The sequence below is a fragment of the Tetrahymena thermophila genome (assembly GCF_000189635.1).
Source record: "Tetrahymena thermophila SB210 genomic scaffold scf_8254379, whole genome shotgun sequence".
Lineage (NCBI taxonomy): Eukaryota > Ciliophora > Oligohymenophorea > Hymenostomatida > Tetrahymenidae > Tetrahymena > Tetrahymena thermophila.
The window spans coordinates 463,647-481,298 of NW_002476163.1; the positions used below are offsets into that span (position 1 = coordinate 463,647).

The following is a 17,652-nucleotide window of genomic DNA, read 5'->3' on the forward strand; positions in this document are numbered from 1 at the left end:
AACACAAAGATTATTATAAAATAACTATTTATCTATCTATAAGTATAATAATAAAGGTAAATAACATTATACAATCCAACTAAAAATCATTATCAACTATATTTTTTCTCTTAAAGATACTTGAATATCCAAAATACTCATCATTAAACACCATTAATTTGTTCTGATTAAATTTATAAATATATTTTCTAGCAATTGATTAAATTTCAAAAAAAAATTCATTGATAGGATTTTTTTTCAATTCTAAACTAACTTCCTCTATCTATCGATCGATCTTAAAAATAATTAAATCATTTATTTTCTCAATTAAAAATTTCAATTTATTTTAGAAACAATTTTAAATTTAAAAAAGTCAATTTTATTTTTTATTATTTAAAAGACGATTTTATTTTTTACATAAAACATAAATTTTTAAAGCAAATTAGTTTCAATTTATTCAAAGACGAGGCTATGGAGGAGGAATTGTTACAAATTCGCCATTTTTGTAAGTTCTAAGATCTTAACCTTCAGGATCATATATCTTTTTAAATTTATGGTAGACCTCATTTACATATTCAAAGTATCTTTTATGCTCTTAATCAATCTCTTCATTGGTTGGGTTGGCAATCTATTTCACTTCGAAGGGATTAGCAACTACAATTTCAATGTTTATATCTGGGTTAGGGAAAGGGAGTAAATATTTTGTATAAAATAGTACTCCTCCCATTTTAAATTTATTTAAGAATAACCTGAATTTATAAAATCTGTCTATTGTTGTGTAAGCTTTATTCTCATTAAAAACAAATACTGGTCTAATTTTGTAATCAGTTTGCATGGCATACTTTATAAAACCTTTATGTTCCAAATACAAAGTGTAAAATCTATCAGAAGTCAAAGTTGCCTAATTGATATTAATTATTTTTTTTTGATAAACTATTATTCTTTAGTAAACAATACCTCTTCAAATCCTCCTGGGACGAAGCAAATTCTTTTCTTCTCATGCATTAGCTATTTAAATTATTAAGGATTGGCTCCTACAAAACCTTACCAGCGATAAAAGTAGCCAGTTAAAGGAACAGAAAGTGCCATTCTTGAGGCACAATAGTATGCTTTGCTCAACTCTTCGTCTTTGCGGTACATGTTAAAATGAATGGCCATAGTAAATATGCTATGAGGATGGAACTAATTAATTAGAAGGAACATAAATGTCTTGTAAAAGGTTGAAATGTTTTTATAATTACTGGTAAAAGGATCTTTTCGTTTTCTAATGGACTCTCATAATGTACTCTAAAACCTTTGAAATACTTATGTGGTTCTAGCCAATTAAAGACACTGCGGTAAATATCTGATTTGTTTGTGTATTGCTATATAATCTAACTTATCACTAAGAAACCAGCTATGCCTTTACTTCTAAGCTTTTAATAAAATATAATTAAGATTATTTTAATCCTTCATCTTTGGCTCATTAATATTTTAGAACAAATGCAAATTAATTACCTTAAATGCTAATGCAACAATGGCAGTTGATAAGAATATTGTTAGCTATGGCTAGATAAAATACAAGTACATGCCAATAAAATGCTTAAGCTTTTGGAAAAAAGATTTTTTTTCCTCAACTTACTAAACCTAATCACTAGTTTAACCTTATTCCATGACTTACTTTTAATTATTTTTGCCTAATTAAATCAATCTTAAATTTTATATTTAACAACATAACAATTAATTTTAAAGATTTTTTAAGTAAGTTTTAAATAGTAAGAGCAAACAGACAAACAAATCAAATTCAATTGAAGAGTCATTTGCGTCATTTTAAATCAATAATTTAGTTAATGCTTCCAGCTAATTCTACTTATACAAAAAAGGTACGTAATTAGCTTAAGTTAATCCCATAAATTTTTTGTTTAAGCTTTTAGTCAAAGATATTTATTTATTTTTCTTTAAAATTTTTGAATGTAATAAATATGCAAATATTTTATTTTTATCAAAAATCTTATCAATAAAAATAGAAATATGTTGATTTTTTCATTATCAAAAGCAAGCTATCTTTATATAAGCTTAAATAAAAATATATAAATTTATTATAGATTAAATGTCTTCAATAACAGCAAATTTTTTATCAAAATTTTAACAATAAATTTTTTTTGTAAAATGGAATTTATTTATTTTTATAAAAATATACTTTTATGACTTAGATTCTAATAATCAAAGCTCTACTTTACATTTTAAAATACATTTGATTTCGGTAATTCTAAGAAAAATTTAAAGAATTTAATTGATTGATGTTATAAAAGAATTGATCATTAATTTTTTAATAAAGATTGGTTCTAAAATTAAATATTTAATAATTATTTGGCTGGCTAATTTAAGCATTTTATAGAAAGGAAAAGTTTTTTGAAAATAAAATTTAATTATCAAACATTTTGTAATAAAATTTGTGTAAACTACAAAAATAACAAGCAAATCATCAAATTACAGGTAAAAATTAATTTTTGATAATACGTATTAAATAAGGCACATATGAAAAGCCACCATAATAAATTGATTGATAATGTTTAAAGTAACATATTTATTTAATTTTATATTTTATATAATTACATTTTTTTTTTATTTTTTATTATGATCTAATACTTAATACTGTATAGTTTCATATATTAAGGTACTCCAATCCGATTTTTTACCCCATCATAAAAGCCTTAATGCCCCAAAATTTATATCTAACTTGGCAATATATTAATGCCTTAAAATATGAACCTTTGAGGTATAAATATTTTTGCAAAATAAAATTAAAAGCAAAAAAATAAAATTAATTAAAATGCAAGTTTTAAAAAACTGAGAAACTAAATAAATTTCATACAAAATATTTAAAAAAGAAAAATATTTTTTAATTATTTTTAAAAAAGAAAGAAAGAAAGAACGACTAAATTGTTAGATTTAAATGAGACAAAAATAAATTTTTTATTTATTTTAAAACAATTAAATAAGTTAGAATAGAATTAATTTTCAGTAATATTTAAATTTGTGTTTGGGTTGGTTAATCTTAAACTATTCAATACTTTCAATAAATAATTGATTAGATTCTTCATCCATATCTTCGGATGGCTTAAGTTTTTCATTTTCTTCTCTATGTACTTTACTTACCAAGTGAATTTGTATGTTTGCTCTGTTATCTCTAAATATAGATGTGAAAGCTTCTTTGAATTATTCAAGAGTAATTTTTTATAATTCTTCAATTTGCTTTTCTCCTATTAAAAAAATGAGTTATTTTAAATTAATAAATGAAACTTTATTTACTGCTATCGAAAACTAGTCTTCTTCCCTATATTTCTTGCCAAAAACGAAGAGCTTCTTATGAAATACTATGAGGCTATTCTCTTAAATCATTTTCAACTGATTCTTTAATAATATCTAAATCTTCATCCTTCATTTCGCTCACTTCTTCTAACATTTCATCTTTTAATATATAAAACAAAAATAAGATAAACAAAGCTTAAATTTATTTTTTTACCAACAAAAGCCTCAATTTATTAAGAAAGATATTAAGGAGGCTTAACATCTGATTGAATTTAGAAATAAACATAAATAACAGTTCTTTCAGCACATGTCATTGACCATACAATATAGCCTAATTGTTACTCAGTTCTCAAAGAAGTGTAAAAAGGTTCTTCTAAGAAATTGTCAATTAATTTCATTAAGACATCATTCTTTATAGATGAATTTTCGAATTAGAAAATAGAGCTAATGTAAGAGTTAGTTTCACTATCATCTAAATTAATTTCCCATACATAATCTAAGCCATCTTCGTTTGTAATATCAATAGCTTAAGGTACATCAATTTTATTCTATGAAAAGAAGAAAAATTATTAATTACAATTTTTTTTAATTAAAAATTTTACTTTTGGGAGTGGTGTACGATTAGTGTAAAGTATCTTTTCTACTGAATTTATTACATTTAATGCACTATTTGAAGTTAAATTACCAGTAATAAACCAGGTTAAATAAATATTTTTGAATAGAACATTATGGAATTAGCAGATTTTTTCATATGTAACACCTTTAATAGCTTCTAAAAGCTCTTATGGTCCAAATAATCCTTTATGGCGAATCGCAAACTAGTTGTAATATTTACCTTGTTTGTAAGGATTTTTACAGAAGAAATTTTAAAGCTTTTTGCTAAGTTTTTCATATTCAACTAAGAAATCTTATTTGTAAGGAGTAGGATCAAATTTACTAAGTCTCTCAAAGAAAGCATTTAAATAAGAAGGAAGAGTTTCAGAAAAACCTTCAAACTCAATCTCAGCAGTTCCTTTTATGTACATCTTAGTGTATATCTTTGCCATCTCAGCTTAATACATAAATTCTCTGTTTTCTTCTTAAAATAGCTTCATCCAAATTTGATATAAAAGATAATTTTCAACATTCTCTTTTACATTACCACTAATAAAAAAAATAATTAATTCAATTTTATTTAATATAATTTCTCCTAAATTAAGTTGAAAGAAAACTAAAACATTTTTTAGCTGCAATTTTATTAATTAAAACTTTTTGCTTAAAAATAATTTAATGAAGGATTCTTAATTTTTGAGAAATAATAGTATTTTTAAAAATTTACTCATTTGAATATATGATAACCTTGGCTAGTGTTTTTGGTACTTTGAATTTGTGGTCTTATTTGAAATAAGCAATAGACTTTTCATCTTGCTTAATGACACTTGGATACTTAGGAAGGTTTTCATAGTCTTATGTGATCAAGCTTAAATCTTTAGCTATGAAGTCATTTTTAGGAGGTAATCCTAATTACTTACCTCCACAAGTTGTGTGATTATATGTTGGGTTAATGAAAAGATCAATGATATTTTAAGGTAAAGGAGATTACTAATACTTACAAAAGTAGTATGGATCTACTTAAGTGCATTCAGATTCGAGAGTTTAAGAAGAAAAAAATATCCTCATATTTTCGTGTTTAAAACTATTAATAACTTAATTTATTAATTAGGGATCGTATTCTTCAAAATAACATTATGCTTTAATGATGTCTTTTGGTTTATATATTTGCATATTTGCAGTCAAGGAATGAGCGAAATCCATTGATTCTTCTTATTCTGCAGAGTTAAATTCTTGTATGCCAGTTATACGATCTTCTTCGTAAATATAATCTTATACACCTATTTTTTTCATGATTTATAGGTAGGTAAAAACTATATTAAGAACTTCTGTATAACGAGACAATCCTTATTAAGTAAGTTCAACATCAACATAGAAAATAGACATATTATTCATTATATCTTCATATCCACTAGCCAAACCTTCTGCTAAACCTAAATGCTTTAAGGCAGAGAGTAGAGAATTTTCTCCCTCAAAGCCAAAAACATGTGACCAATATTTCAAAGGATGCTTTTAGTAGCTTTCTTTTGTGAAAAACTCTGAAGTCCACATGACTTTAATCTAAATAAAATGATTAAATTTAGTATAATTTTATCTTAATTCTACTAAAAATTTTATTGGAATAACTTAGTTAATTATTTTTTAATTTAATTATTTAAAATAAAAATATAATTAATTTACATTGTGGTGATTCTTAGCTGGAACGTATTTCCAAAAAGACTGGAAGATTTAGTTAGGAAAAGGTTTTTCTAAGTATGTGGGAGCAGGTTTGTCGAAATTTGGAATCTATTCAAAAAGATCAACAACATAAGATTCAATGTCTTCTATGTTCTCATGAGTGTAAATGCACATTTTTATCAAATTAGCACTGTAATTTTCTTTGTAGAAAGCAATTAAATCATCCCTAATAGAGTCATGCTTTAAGGTTTCAAGATTACCTGTGCCAAATTTATTAAGAGGACTGTGCTTAAGAGCAGAAGAATCGAGTAACTAAAGCTTTCTAAATTCATCATCTTACAAATTTTTAGAGTGCTCAGAGTTAACTGCATTCATTTCTCTATCGACTAAATCCTAATTGAATAAAGGATTAATAAAGAAATGACCAAATCTATCTAATGCCTCTCTAAAAGCATTATCAGAACACTCAAAATAGTAATTGGTTTGCATGTAATCAGTGTAGGCATTTGATGTACCTGAGTTCTCATTAAGGAACTAATCAAAGTCAGCTTATGGATACTTTTCGGTACCTAAAAATAGCATATGTTCTAAAAAGTGTGCCAAACCTATTCATTAAATAAAAATATATTTAACTCTAATTAACTCAACTGGCAAATAAATATTAATATTTGCATATAGAAACATCCATACTTCAAGTCTATTTTAATATGAACATGTTTATTAATAGTGAATCTTAAAATACCTTATCTATGGAGAGGATCCTAAAGGCAGCCAGCATTAACATTAGCAGCAGCTGCGCTTTTACCTTCATGGAAATCTTAAACAAAAACAATTTCTAATTTATTTTTTTTGAGGCGGATATACTTATATTTCTTTTCATCATTTTGAGGCTTGACTATAGTATCAGTAACTACCTCGTACTTGCATTCTTCGATATTCATTTTACCTACCTGTTAGCTTATTTATACTTTACCTTCCTTTCTAAAATAAATTTTAGTATTTTTTTGATGAATAATGTAAAATATTAATCCACGAATATATCTTTTTAATTTAAATATTTTTTGATGAGTAGGTAGTATAAGTTGTTCATATAACAAAGAAAACAATAATTATATAAAAAATCTTATTAAAAGATACAAAAGTAAATATGACATATGTATGATAAGAATCTCTATATTTAATAAATTTTAAATAACTAGACACCATTAAAACTCTTAAAATTGATAAATGTTCTTCTAAAGAGCATATCCTTCAAGCATTTTCTTTTCAAACTAAAAATGGATTCAAATAAATATTAAATTGATATAAATTAAGAGTCTTCTATTTTCAAAAAATGTTTTATATCTAAATTTAAGTGTTTATTTAAGGATAACATTTTTCCAAAACTGCAATATCAATTCATGAATTCTATAAATGAAAAAAAAAAATAATAATAATAATAATAAATATTTATGGGATTTAAACTCTCAAAATTATTGAAATTTTTTTAATTTTCATTTTATAATAAATAGTCTTAAAATTATAATTTTTAAAAAAATATAATTAAGAAATAAGTCAGTAAACAAAATAATTAGTAAAAATGTTTTAAAATTCTTTACAAATTAAAAAAAAAGTAAAATTAATTTATATTTATAAAAATGAACTAACTTTTATAATAAATATTTTAATTATTTATTCATTCTAATTTAGAAAGTAATTTTAAATGATTATTATATAAAGATAATTAAAAATAATTATTTTTTAGATTAATTTTATATTTTAATAAGATACTAAGTATTATATAAAAAGTTAAGCATTTTTGTGAAAAATATTATTATCTATTTTTTTTAATTTTTTTCAAACTAATAATCTTATGTAAAGATGAATAGATTTCAAGCTTTGAGAACAGAAAATATTAATAGAAATAAAAAAGTTCTTTAAAAAAATTCTTGGCTTGATAAAAAATATTATTTTGTTAATTTGAAATGAGTATAAACTAAGCTGTTTAAAAAAGTATTTGAATAAAATTTGGAAAATACTTCATTTCAGTTATATTAATTACATGATCTTTGCTTAATAATGATTATATTTTATTTTTATTAATTTTAGACGGTTAACGTTATTTGTTAGTTTTATATAAATAATTAATAAAAGTATGATAAACATAATTATTGATTAATCAAAAGTGAGGAAAAGCAAACAATTTAAAGTAAATTAATTTTCAAAAATAAAAATTGTAAATTTATTCTAAGCTGCAATAGATAAAATATTTATGAATAATAAAAATTTAGATTGAAAATAAAATAATACAAAATTTCTTTTGAGAATAAATTGTTTTAAAAATTTAAAAATGAAAATATAATAAATAAAAATACTCAAAAGCATATCTCATTTGATTTTATATCAATAATTTGAAAGATTTTTTTGAAATTTAATTTAATTTCATCGAGTAAGCAAAGTTCTTTCTAGTTGATGTATTCTTTATCTTTTGTATATTTTATAAAGATATTTAAGTATGAGATAAAATTTATTTAGTTTTAAGCATTTAATTTACGTCAAAAGTATATTAATTTATTTAAGTTACAACCTTTTTTTAAATTACATTAATTATTAAGTTGAGCTTTTTTCAAGCTTTGAATTGATCAAAATTTATGGAAATAAAAAAATTTTATAAATTAATATATTAATTATTGCATGGTTTGGTAAATTAGATTACTGTATTTACCTTTACTACAGAAATAAACATTGAAATTTTTTTTATTTATTTAATAAAGGAAGAAAACAATTAAAAAAAATTAAAGTGTAAATTAAAAATAAATAAAAAAAGGAATAATGAGGGTTTTCAAGATAGTTTATATTTTAGCTATTATAATTCATTTTTTTCAAAAAGTTAAGTGCTCGCAAAACTTTACTTATCCACTTTCAGATAAAATTTATATTTAAAATTATGATATGTCTAATAATTCAAAACGTACTTAAGAAAATATAACCATACCTTTTCAGCTAAATTGCTCAAACTCAAATAGAAAGCTGTTGATTAGTAATCTCATTTTAGATTTACATTATAATTAGACTGGGTTTACTGTTGACGTAGCATATTAAAATGAAACAACAGCAACATTTTTTTTATTCAAACCTAGCTATTAGATACAATTTACTTTAGCAGAGATATGTATAGATTCTTTTTATGTTGAAAAGATTAATATTACTGATATAAGCTTTGATTAGTAAGGTTATTCTTAAAAAAAACTAAATCCTGCTAATTTTAATAAGAATATGAGAGTTTTTCCATATATAATAGGTGTTATTTCTAATACAAATTATTATCAATTTTTATTTATTTAAGAAGTTTAAATATAAGACGATGGATTTACAATAGCTTTTTAGTCAAAAGAAAATGCAAATATTGATTAAATAACCATAAACTACATCTATTATGATCAAAGCAATAATCCTTATTATTAAATATTTTAATATAATGATACAACATATTAAAATATAAATAGTCCTTAACCTAAATTTAATTAATAATCAAATATTCCTGTTGATTAAATATATAATTGCTCAGTACTAAATTGCTCACAATATTCTATGATAGGACTTACAGGTTATAAATAAAATTCATAACATAATTTAAGATAAACAATTTCAACTTAAATTTAGAAATAAAATTTAGTTTCAATAAATTATTCTACATGGGCTGATTCTATCTTAGATGGAATATAAAGTTAGTTTTTGTTATTTTAAATGATTAAATGCGAAAATGGATTAGCCAATTATTAAGATAAGTGTTAGGAATGTCCAAGTGGATTTTATTTATGGTATGATGAAAGCAGAAGTGTTAATCTTTGTCTTAAATGTGATTAAAATTGCTTAACTTGCTAATAAAATTCTAAAAACTGCACTTCATGCTCAGCAAATTATCCTTATTTACAAAAGAATTAAAATATCTGCTTATAAATATACCCTGAATAGTACTATTGTGAATAAAACTAACTTAATTCTACTTATTAAAATTGCACCTTTTGTCTGAATTGCCCTAAATAATGCAATACATAAGATTCATGTTGTAATAAAGATCAATTTATATTTAACACATAGAATTAAAAATGTGAATGTCTACCATAAATGATATATAATGAGACATTAAAATTGTGCGTTTGTCGAGACTCTTCTCACTACTATGACTAAACCTAAAAAGCCTGCTTATTTAACCCATCCACATAAAATTGTGATATTTTAGAATCATTTCTTCCTTCTTGTAAGAAATGTTTAAGTGGATTTTAAAATAAACAAGGGCGTTGCTTATACTGCGGGAGGTACAATTTTATGATAAAATTTTTTATTTCTTACATTAAATACAATCTTAAACTTATTTTTTTATTAAATATTTATTATTGACCAATGTTTGAGCTATTTTATTTTAGATTTTATAAATATTTTTAGATTAATAGTGATATTATCATTCATTCGTTTTATTAAAAATAAAGTGGAAAATATACCGATGATAATACAAATTAATGCTCTTAAAATTGTCAGGATTATTGTTTTTTATGCTCAAATTAATAAGAATGTAAGTAATTTGATGATTAATTTCCATGTCACTTTAGCTGTTAATTGTGTTCGAAGCCTAATTCATCAAAAAGCTGCAGCCTGTGTAGCTCAATAACTAGAGAATTTAATTATACAGATAGTACTTGCAACTGTAAATATGGGTATGAGGAAGTCAATAAAACTGACTGTACTGAGATTTAATAGTCTTATAGCTAGTAGTTTTTAACATTTAAGAAAGCTATTGAAAACATTTCTTATTACATGCAATTAATTTAAGTTTTGATACCAGTTTATCCTCATCTTTAATATTCGTTTATGCTTTAACAATAGATTGGAATTATCTCAAAATATTTGCCCAGCAACTCCACCAATTTGAGAATAGAATTTTTATAAGGATATTAAAATTATAATTTTTAATTTTTTGAAGATATAAAATTAATTTAATCTGATAACTAAAACACAAAGAATTAAGTAAATTATTTAATTTTTACAACAATAATGCTTATTTCACTAATATTACTCAAATTAATAAGTTTAGTTTCTAAATTTATGCAATAAAAATTATGGTTTAAACTTTTATAAGATTAATCATTTATAGTAGCCGCTAAATTAGTTTCATTATAAACATTTTTTTCAATAGTATCTATTCTATATCAATTGAATAGAAATGATAACTAATCTAAATAGTTGGTTTTAGTCTCAATAAATTTAATAATCATAGCCTTTTTTATGATAATTTAAATTAATAATTTAATTAAAATTTTAAAGAAATAACAGTAGGACAATTTAGTTAATAACATCTCTTAATAAACAGCTGAAATTCTTAATAATGATGATATTTAAATTTAGAACAGATAAATTAAAATTATGATGTAAGATATTGATATTAAAAAAGGTCATAAATATTTTATTTGGGTGTTTTGTGAGATAAGAAAAATACTTACAATAATTTTATTGTAATTAATAACGAGCAAAAATTGTTTTTTTGTTGTTGGAGGCATTTAAATTATATTTGGAAGCGTCTTGATATTTTAAATTTTTGATACATAGCAGAAACAATTGTATTGCCTAATTTCTGAAATTTTTATAATTTCTATTTATTTTTTAACAGCTGGAAGCGATAATTCTTATCCTCAAAAGATTTAAGTAGGGCTAGATTATTTAAAACCTTCAACTCTAGACGTAGTATCAATAATAGTTATTTAGTTATTCCAGATAATTTCATCTTTGAACTGTGCGTATTACTACTATCAAATAATAAAATAAATTCTATTCAAAAAAAGGAATAATCATAAAAAATAAGATCAAATTGAAAACTTTTTTTGCCAATAATTCCCTCAAGAATTCGATGCGAGTAAAATTTTAGATTAAATTTTTTAATAAAAATAATTTATGTTAAAAATAGGTACAATTGAATAAATTTTAAGTATGAATAAAACATAGTTTAGTCTCAAAAAAAAACATATTTCTAAAATATTTTGATTATTTATCACATTACTCAATTATAATATTTAAAAAATGTAAAGTAATTTAAACAAATATTTCTACTAATTCATAACACTAAATAAAAAATTTTTCTATTACATTGTTAAATTATTAAATGAATATTTTAATTTATATATAATCTTTTTTATATAACAAACTTTAATGAAAAAAAAAATTATTGAATGTGAGAATAAAATTTAAAAGGCACAAAACATTTTAATTTATATTAATTTTTTAATTTTAAAAATTAAATTATTTTATAATTAAAAATAATATTTTCTATTTCAAACAGTGTTAAGTTTTAAAAATTAAATAGATTAAATTTTTTAAATGAAGAAAAGCACTGAAAATAAATTTAGTTTAATTAAAATTAAAATTAAATTTGCCAGAAAATTTTATAATTTAATATACTAGGATTTAGTTAAGATTTAGTTTAGATGAAGAAATGTATGAAAGTTAAATATTTTTTAGTATTATTATTAAATTAATAAACTTACACATAAATCTATATAAATTTATACTTTCGAATTTAGTTAAGATTTAATTTAAGAGGGGATAAATTTATATATATGCAATAATATGCTTTGAGTTTTTAGAAATGTACTAAAAATAGATAAAAAAATGTTAAAATAGACTTTTCTCTAGATGAAAAAATTTCAATTTATACTTTATATCTACTTTAAGGTTTTTAAAAATTGAGAGTTCATCAGTAAAAGAATTTTTATAAAATGTTTATTAAAATTTTAAAGCATTACCAACTAATGAAATTTATTTATTTATTTATTTTTGCTTTGATTTTAATTTATATTCAAAAATATTTTCTCAAATCTTTCATGAATTTAAAAAAAGAAAAATATTTTATTTTTATTAATTAATATGATATTAAAAATAAAATATAAAAATTTAAGAGGAAAATACTATAAATTTATAAACTTTTTTGAATTAAGTGTTTAAAATGTATATTAGATAGATAGATAAATAGATAGTTAATAGTTTATCAGAAAAGAATTTATTACAAAAATGAATTACAATCACAAAAATATGCTTTTTAGTTACTAAGATTTTTTATATTTAGTTAATTAAACAAAAAATATATCAAACTGATGTTTTTATTATTTTTATAATTATTTATTTACTAATGTTTGATGGTTATTATCAGAATATCTAAACTTTTACACTCTATAATTAATTCTTCTAATTAAATATTCATATAATACCAATATAATTTATCAAAATTTTTAGTTAAAAAATTTAATTAAAAACTGAAGGTACTATAAATTCTAAATCTAAGGCTTACCCAAAAATTATAATCAAATTAAAAATAAATATATTAACATAGACAAGATACTCGAGATTTGTAAAAAGTATTTTTGGCTTAAATCATAGATTGTAGAAAGCAAATAACAAACTCATCAATTTTATAAATCAAGGTAATGAAAAATTAATCTTAATAAAAACAAGAGTATGCTCGCAAATAAGTTGAAAAAGAAGAAGATAACTTTAGAATGGATAATCATACATTCTGGATGGGTTGCTCTTGGTTTGCTAGGCAGTTTTACTTAAACTATTCGAAGCTATTATTTATCTTGAGAAAGAATGTTATATCTAAGAATAAACTATTACAGCTAATACACCTACCTAATTTAGAAGAAAACTTAACTGTATAGAGCACACTCAGCATTTATGAGTCCTTTCTTTATAGGTTGGGATAAAAAGAAGAATTCTCTGCTTCTGATATATACTCAATGATTAAAAAGACTTTTAGGAGAGATTTTATTCTGGTTCATACTTTTTGTATCTTAGAAATTGTTTGCAAAATCTTTAATTCAGTTTTAATTCAAAAAATTATAACTTCATTTTAGGATGAGTATTTAGAAGAAAGTAGTACTTATACAATGACTGTTATTTACACTTTGATTCTTTTTATACTAATATTTTTAGCTTTAAACTTTAGAAACAAATTTTAGTACCTTATTGAATTAAATAGTACTTAAGCAAGATAAGGATTGATTGCTCTTATTTACAAAAAGATAATTTAAATGTCATAGCATTAAATTTCTAAAGCAAATGTTGGCAAACTTTTTAACATGATCTCTGCTGACTTGATGAATATTGAAATTTTAATGCCTTATGTGTTTTAGGCAATATGGGCACCTTTACTAATAATAGCTACAACTGTAATTATTTGTATTAGATTAGGTGCTTATGGGCTTATCGCAATAGGCTTTATTTTGATAGTCTATCCAAGTTAATAAATTTTAGGTAAGCTTCAATAAAAATATTTTGCTTAAAAGATCACAAGATCTGATGAAAGAGTTAAACTAATTAATGAAAGCATAGAAGGTATACGTTTGATAAAAATGTATGCTTGGGAAAATACAATTGGTAAGTAGGTAGATCAGATCAGAGAAAAGGAATAAAATAGCATCTTCAACATTGTTTTGAATAGAGCTGCAGATAGAGCCTTTTCTAATGCTATGATTTTAATTGCTGTCTTTTTGCCTATTTTAGCTATTTATTACAACGGTGATTCATAGAGTATAAATCTTAACTCTGCTAAAATATTTGCCACTTTAGAATAGATAAATGGACTCAAATTTATGCTCATTCTCTCAGGCGTGGGCATAGGTTTTATATATCAATGGAGAGAAATTTCAAAGAGATTTGCAACTTTTGTTAGCTTGAAAGACTAATAAACTTAGAAAGTAATAAAGAATCCAAAATACTCAGAATATTTGTCATAGCTTAAAAATGAAAATTAAACAAGGTAAGCAAATAATTAGGAGACAAAGTTAGAAGATACTATTAAAATAGATCCTTTTGTAATAGATACAACTTAGGAGCATTCAAATAAAAATGAATACCCAAAAACAACTAATTAAAATAATTCTATTGAAATTTCAGCAGATTTCGAATGTTTTTGGGAAAAAAATGAAAAAAAATAAGAGCCATGTGTAAAATTTGGAAAGGATGTTAATTTTGAAAAGGGTAAATTTTATGGTATAATAGGTAAAGTTGGATCTGGAAAGTCATCTTTATTTCAAATACTAATTAGAGAGATGCCTTTCTATTAAGGTGATATTAGAGTAAATGGAAGTATTGCGTATGTTGAATAAGAACCTTATATATTTTCTGGCAAAGTTGTTGATAATATATTATTTGGTAAAGAAATGGACAAAGAATTCTATAACAAAGTTATTGAAGCTTGCTGTCTGAAGGAAGATTTAGCTTCTTTTAAGCAAGGAGATTAAACAGAGATAGGTGAAAGAGGTATTACATTGAGTGGAGGATAAAAGGCTCGTCTTTCTCTGGCAAGAGCTGTATATTCTAATAGTGATATTTTGCTGTTAGACGATCCTCTAAGCGCAGTGGATGCCAAAGTAGCCAAATAAATTAATGAAATGTGCTTGATGGGCATTCTTAAAGAAAAAACAATTTTATTAGTTACTCATCAAGTTCATTTCACAAAATAATGTGATAAAATTTTTATTTTAGATCAAGGATTATTAATTGGATAAGGCACATTTGATGAAATTAAGGATCAAGTTTATCAAATAGAAAAAAATAATCATATCTCATCAAAAGATTTAAAATAGAGCAGCGAAGTCTAAAATGAGAATGAAAGATACATTTATGAAGAGGATAAAAGCGAATTAGAAAAACATAGTTAAGCTGGTATTGAAGATATTAATTTGGATAAATAGTAAGTTGAAGAAGAAAAGAACAATAATGATGATAATGATTTATTTACTAAAGACTAAGATGAATAAGTCAAAGTTTCAATTAAAACTTTGTTGAAGTATTTTAGCCAATCTAAAGGAGGGCTCTTACTGGCATGTCTTTCTTTTATATTCTTTGCATCTGCTGAAATTTTATTTACTTTCTTTTACAGAATTGTCGGGAGCTTTGATACAGAAAATGATAAAGACAAATTATTTAAAAACGCAGGGATAATATTAATATTTTATACTCTTGCCACTTACTTGAAGTATTTTTCTATAGCTGCTGTTACTTATGTTTCGAACAAAAAAATTCATAGACAAATGTTTAGTCACCTTACTCGTGCTCCAGTTTTTTATTTTGATTCTAACCCAACTGGCAGGATAGTCAATAAATTTTCAAGCGATATAGGTACTATGGATTTTGTTTTATTCTTTCACCTTATTGATTGTACTGAGAATCCTTTGACCTTTTTAAATTTGATGCTAACTGTGTCGCTTTATAACAATTATTTCTTTATATTGGCTGGATTTTATGCACTCTGCTTATATCTTTGGTTAATATACTCAAAGGAATTAATTGTTTAAAGCAAATCTCTAGATACAGTATATAAAGGTCCAGTGATGTCTCTTTTTTCTACAACTATCCAAGGAGTAGTTAGCATTAAAGTATATAAATAGATGAGTTAATTTTTAAATAGATTCTATTCAGTTAACAACGATTCAATAAGAACTAATCACTGGTTTTATTAAGCTGGAAGAGCATTCTCATATAATGGTTAAGCATTATCTTCATTTGTAACATTCTTTGGTATTTTGATAGCCATTTACACTTCTTCAAACAGCGATTTACTAGGATAGGTTGTAGTTTACTTAACTATAATTATTGAGTTGAGTAATTATCTCATCAGATAAATGATTTAACTTGAGGGTTCTCTAACTTCTGTAGAAAGAGTTTTAAAAATAATTAATATCGTCCCTGAAGGTCCTTTAAAATTGCCATCTGACTAATTATTAGTTAAAATTAATGAATAAACCCCAAGCACAAAGACTTAGTAGGATCATATTAAGTGGGTATAAAAAGGTTCATTAGAATTTAAGAATGTCTACATGAAATACAGAGAAAACCTTGATTATGTTTTGAAAGGTGTAAATTTAAAAATTGAAAGTGGTGAGCGCATTGGATGTATTGGAAGAACTGGAGCAGGTAAATCAAGTCTTCTTTAAGTACTTTTTAGAATGATAAATATTGAAAAATCTGCTCTAAATGATTCTAAGACAGGATCGATACTCATTGATGGAGTTGATATTAGTAGTATAGGACTTAATACTCTTCGATACAATATCAGTATTATCCCTTAAACTTCCTTTGTTTTCTCAGGAACTGTGAGAAAAAATATAGACCCTTTAGGATTATATGAAGACAGTAAAATTTTGGAAGCACTAAAATTAACTGGATTATATGAAGTAGTCAATAATTTAGAAAAAAAGCTAGATACAGATATGTCTAACTCATAAAGCATTTTTTCAGTAGGTTAGAGATAATTAATATGTCTTGCAAGAGCTATTTTAAATAGGAGTAAGCTTGTTGTATTAGACGAAGCTACTGCAAACTTAGATTTATCAACAGATAAATTAATTTAGAGTGCTATTAAAAACTAGTTTAGTGGTTCAACAATATTTACTATAGCTCATAGACTTAACACAATAGCAGATTATGATAAAGTTTTGGTGATGAGTGAAGGTTGTGTAGCTGAATTCGATTCTCCTTACAAATTATTAGTTAGAGATATTAATGATAACGATATTACGTCTACATCTCTTTTTGCTTAGATGGTCAAACTCACAGGAAAATAAAACTCTCAAATAATTTTTAAAATTGCAAAAGAAAAATTCTTTAAATAATAAAACAGTAACAAAAATCAAATTTGATCCAATAATTTTTAATTTATTTAATTTGTTTGTTTGTTTAGTTAAATATTTTTTAAACAATGAAATATCAATAAGCAATTTATTCTTTTAAAAAATAAAATACTTTTTTTCTCACATACAATATATATAAAACCTTATTAATTATATTATATTAAGGTTAAATTCTGATTTTTTTTGCTTTTATTTTTCTTTCAGATTGATTTCTTTTACTCCTATCTAGCTATGGGTTTAAAAAGGCCTAGAATAAAATTAATTAAAATAAAAAGAAACAAAATTAATTTTATGAGGCTAAAATCATTTATTAATTCTACTATTTATTAATAAGCTTCTTGAATTAATTTTGTTAAAGTAGGCTATTCGCGATATTTTTTCAATAAATCTAAAACATTCTTAGCATCATGTTAATTAAGCTATAAATCTTCGAAGCTTAACTTCTTGACTATCT

At 23.3% G+C, this 17,652-nt stretch overlaps 5 protein-coding genes across 5 annotated transcripts; 3 read left to right on the forward strand and 2 right to left on the reverse strand. All coding sequences in view use genetic code 6, as the record gives it.

Moving 5' to 3' along the window:
• Positions 1-436: 436 nt before the first annotated feature.
• TTHERM_00300350 (diacylglycerol acyltransferase) lies at positions 437-1,632 on the reverse strand (the record flags this gene model as incomplete). Its single annotated transcript, XM_001024562.2, has 4 exons — positions 437-880; positions 937-1,161; positions 1,221-1,394; positions 1,477-1,632. The coding sequence occupies 4 exons, from the start codon at positions 1,630-1,632 to the stop codon at positions 437-439; spliced, it is 999 nt and encodes a 332-aa protein (XP_001024562.2).
• A 1,347-nt stretch (positions 1,633-2,979) lies between these two features.
• Positions 2,980-6,479, reverse strand: TTHERM_00300360 (insulysin, insulin-degrading enzyme; the record flags this gene model as incomplete). Its single annotated transcript, XM_001024563.3, has 7 exons — positions 2,980-3,221; positions 3,271-3,429; positions 3,485-3,818; positions 3,873-4,413; positions 4,589-5,421; positions 5,542-6,143; positions 6,281-6,479. 7 exons carry the CDS (start codon positions 6,477-6,479, stop codon positions 2,980-2,982), a joined length of 2,910 nt encoding a protein of 969 aa, XP_001024563.1.
• Positions 6,480-9,280: 2,801 nt separating this feature from the next.
• TTHERM_000300368 (hypothetical protein) lies at positions 9,281-9,550 on the forward strand (the record flags this gene model as incomplete). The annotated part of the gene is made up of 1 exon (XM_012800154.1): positions 9,281-9,550. The coding sequence occupies one exon, from the start codon at positions 9,281-9,283 to the stop codon at positions 9,548-9,550; it is 270 nt and encodes an 89-aa protein (XP_012655608.1).
• A 105-nt stretch (positions 9,551-9,655) lies between these two features.
• TTHERM_000300369 (hypothetical protein) lies at positions 9,656-10,354 on the forward strand (the record flags this gene model as incomplete). Its single annotated transcript, XM_012800155.1, has 2 exons — positions 9,656-9,836; positions 10,008-10,354. 2 exons carry the CDS (start codon positions 9,656-9,658, stop codon positions 10,352-10,354), a joined length of 528 nt encoding a protein of 175 aa, XP_012655609.1.
• Positions 10,355-12,989: 2,635 nt separating this feature from the next.
• Positions 12,990-17,207, forward strand: TTHERM_00300370 (ABC transporter C family protein; the record flags this gene model as incomplete). Its single annotated transcript, XM_001024564.2, has 1 exon — positions 12,990-17,207. The coding sequence occupies one exon, from the start codon at positions 12,990-12,992 to the stop codon at positions 17,205-17,207; it is 4,218 nt and encodes a 1,405-aa protein (XP_001024564.2).
• Between the last annotated feature and the right edge of the window lie 445 nt (positions 17,208-17,652).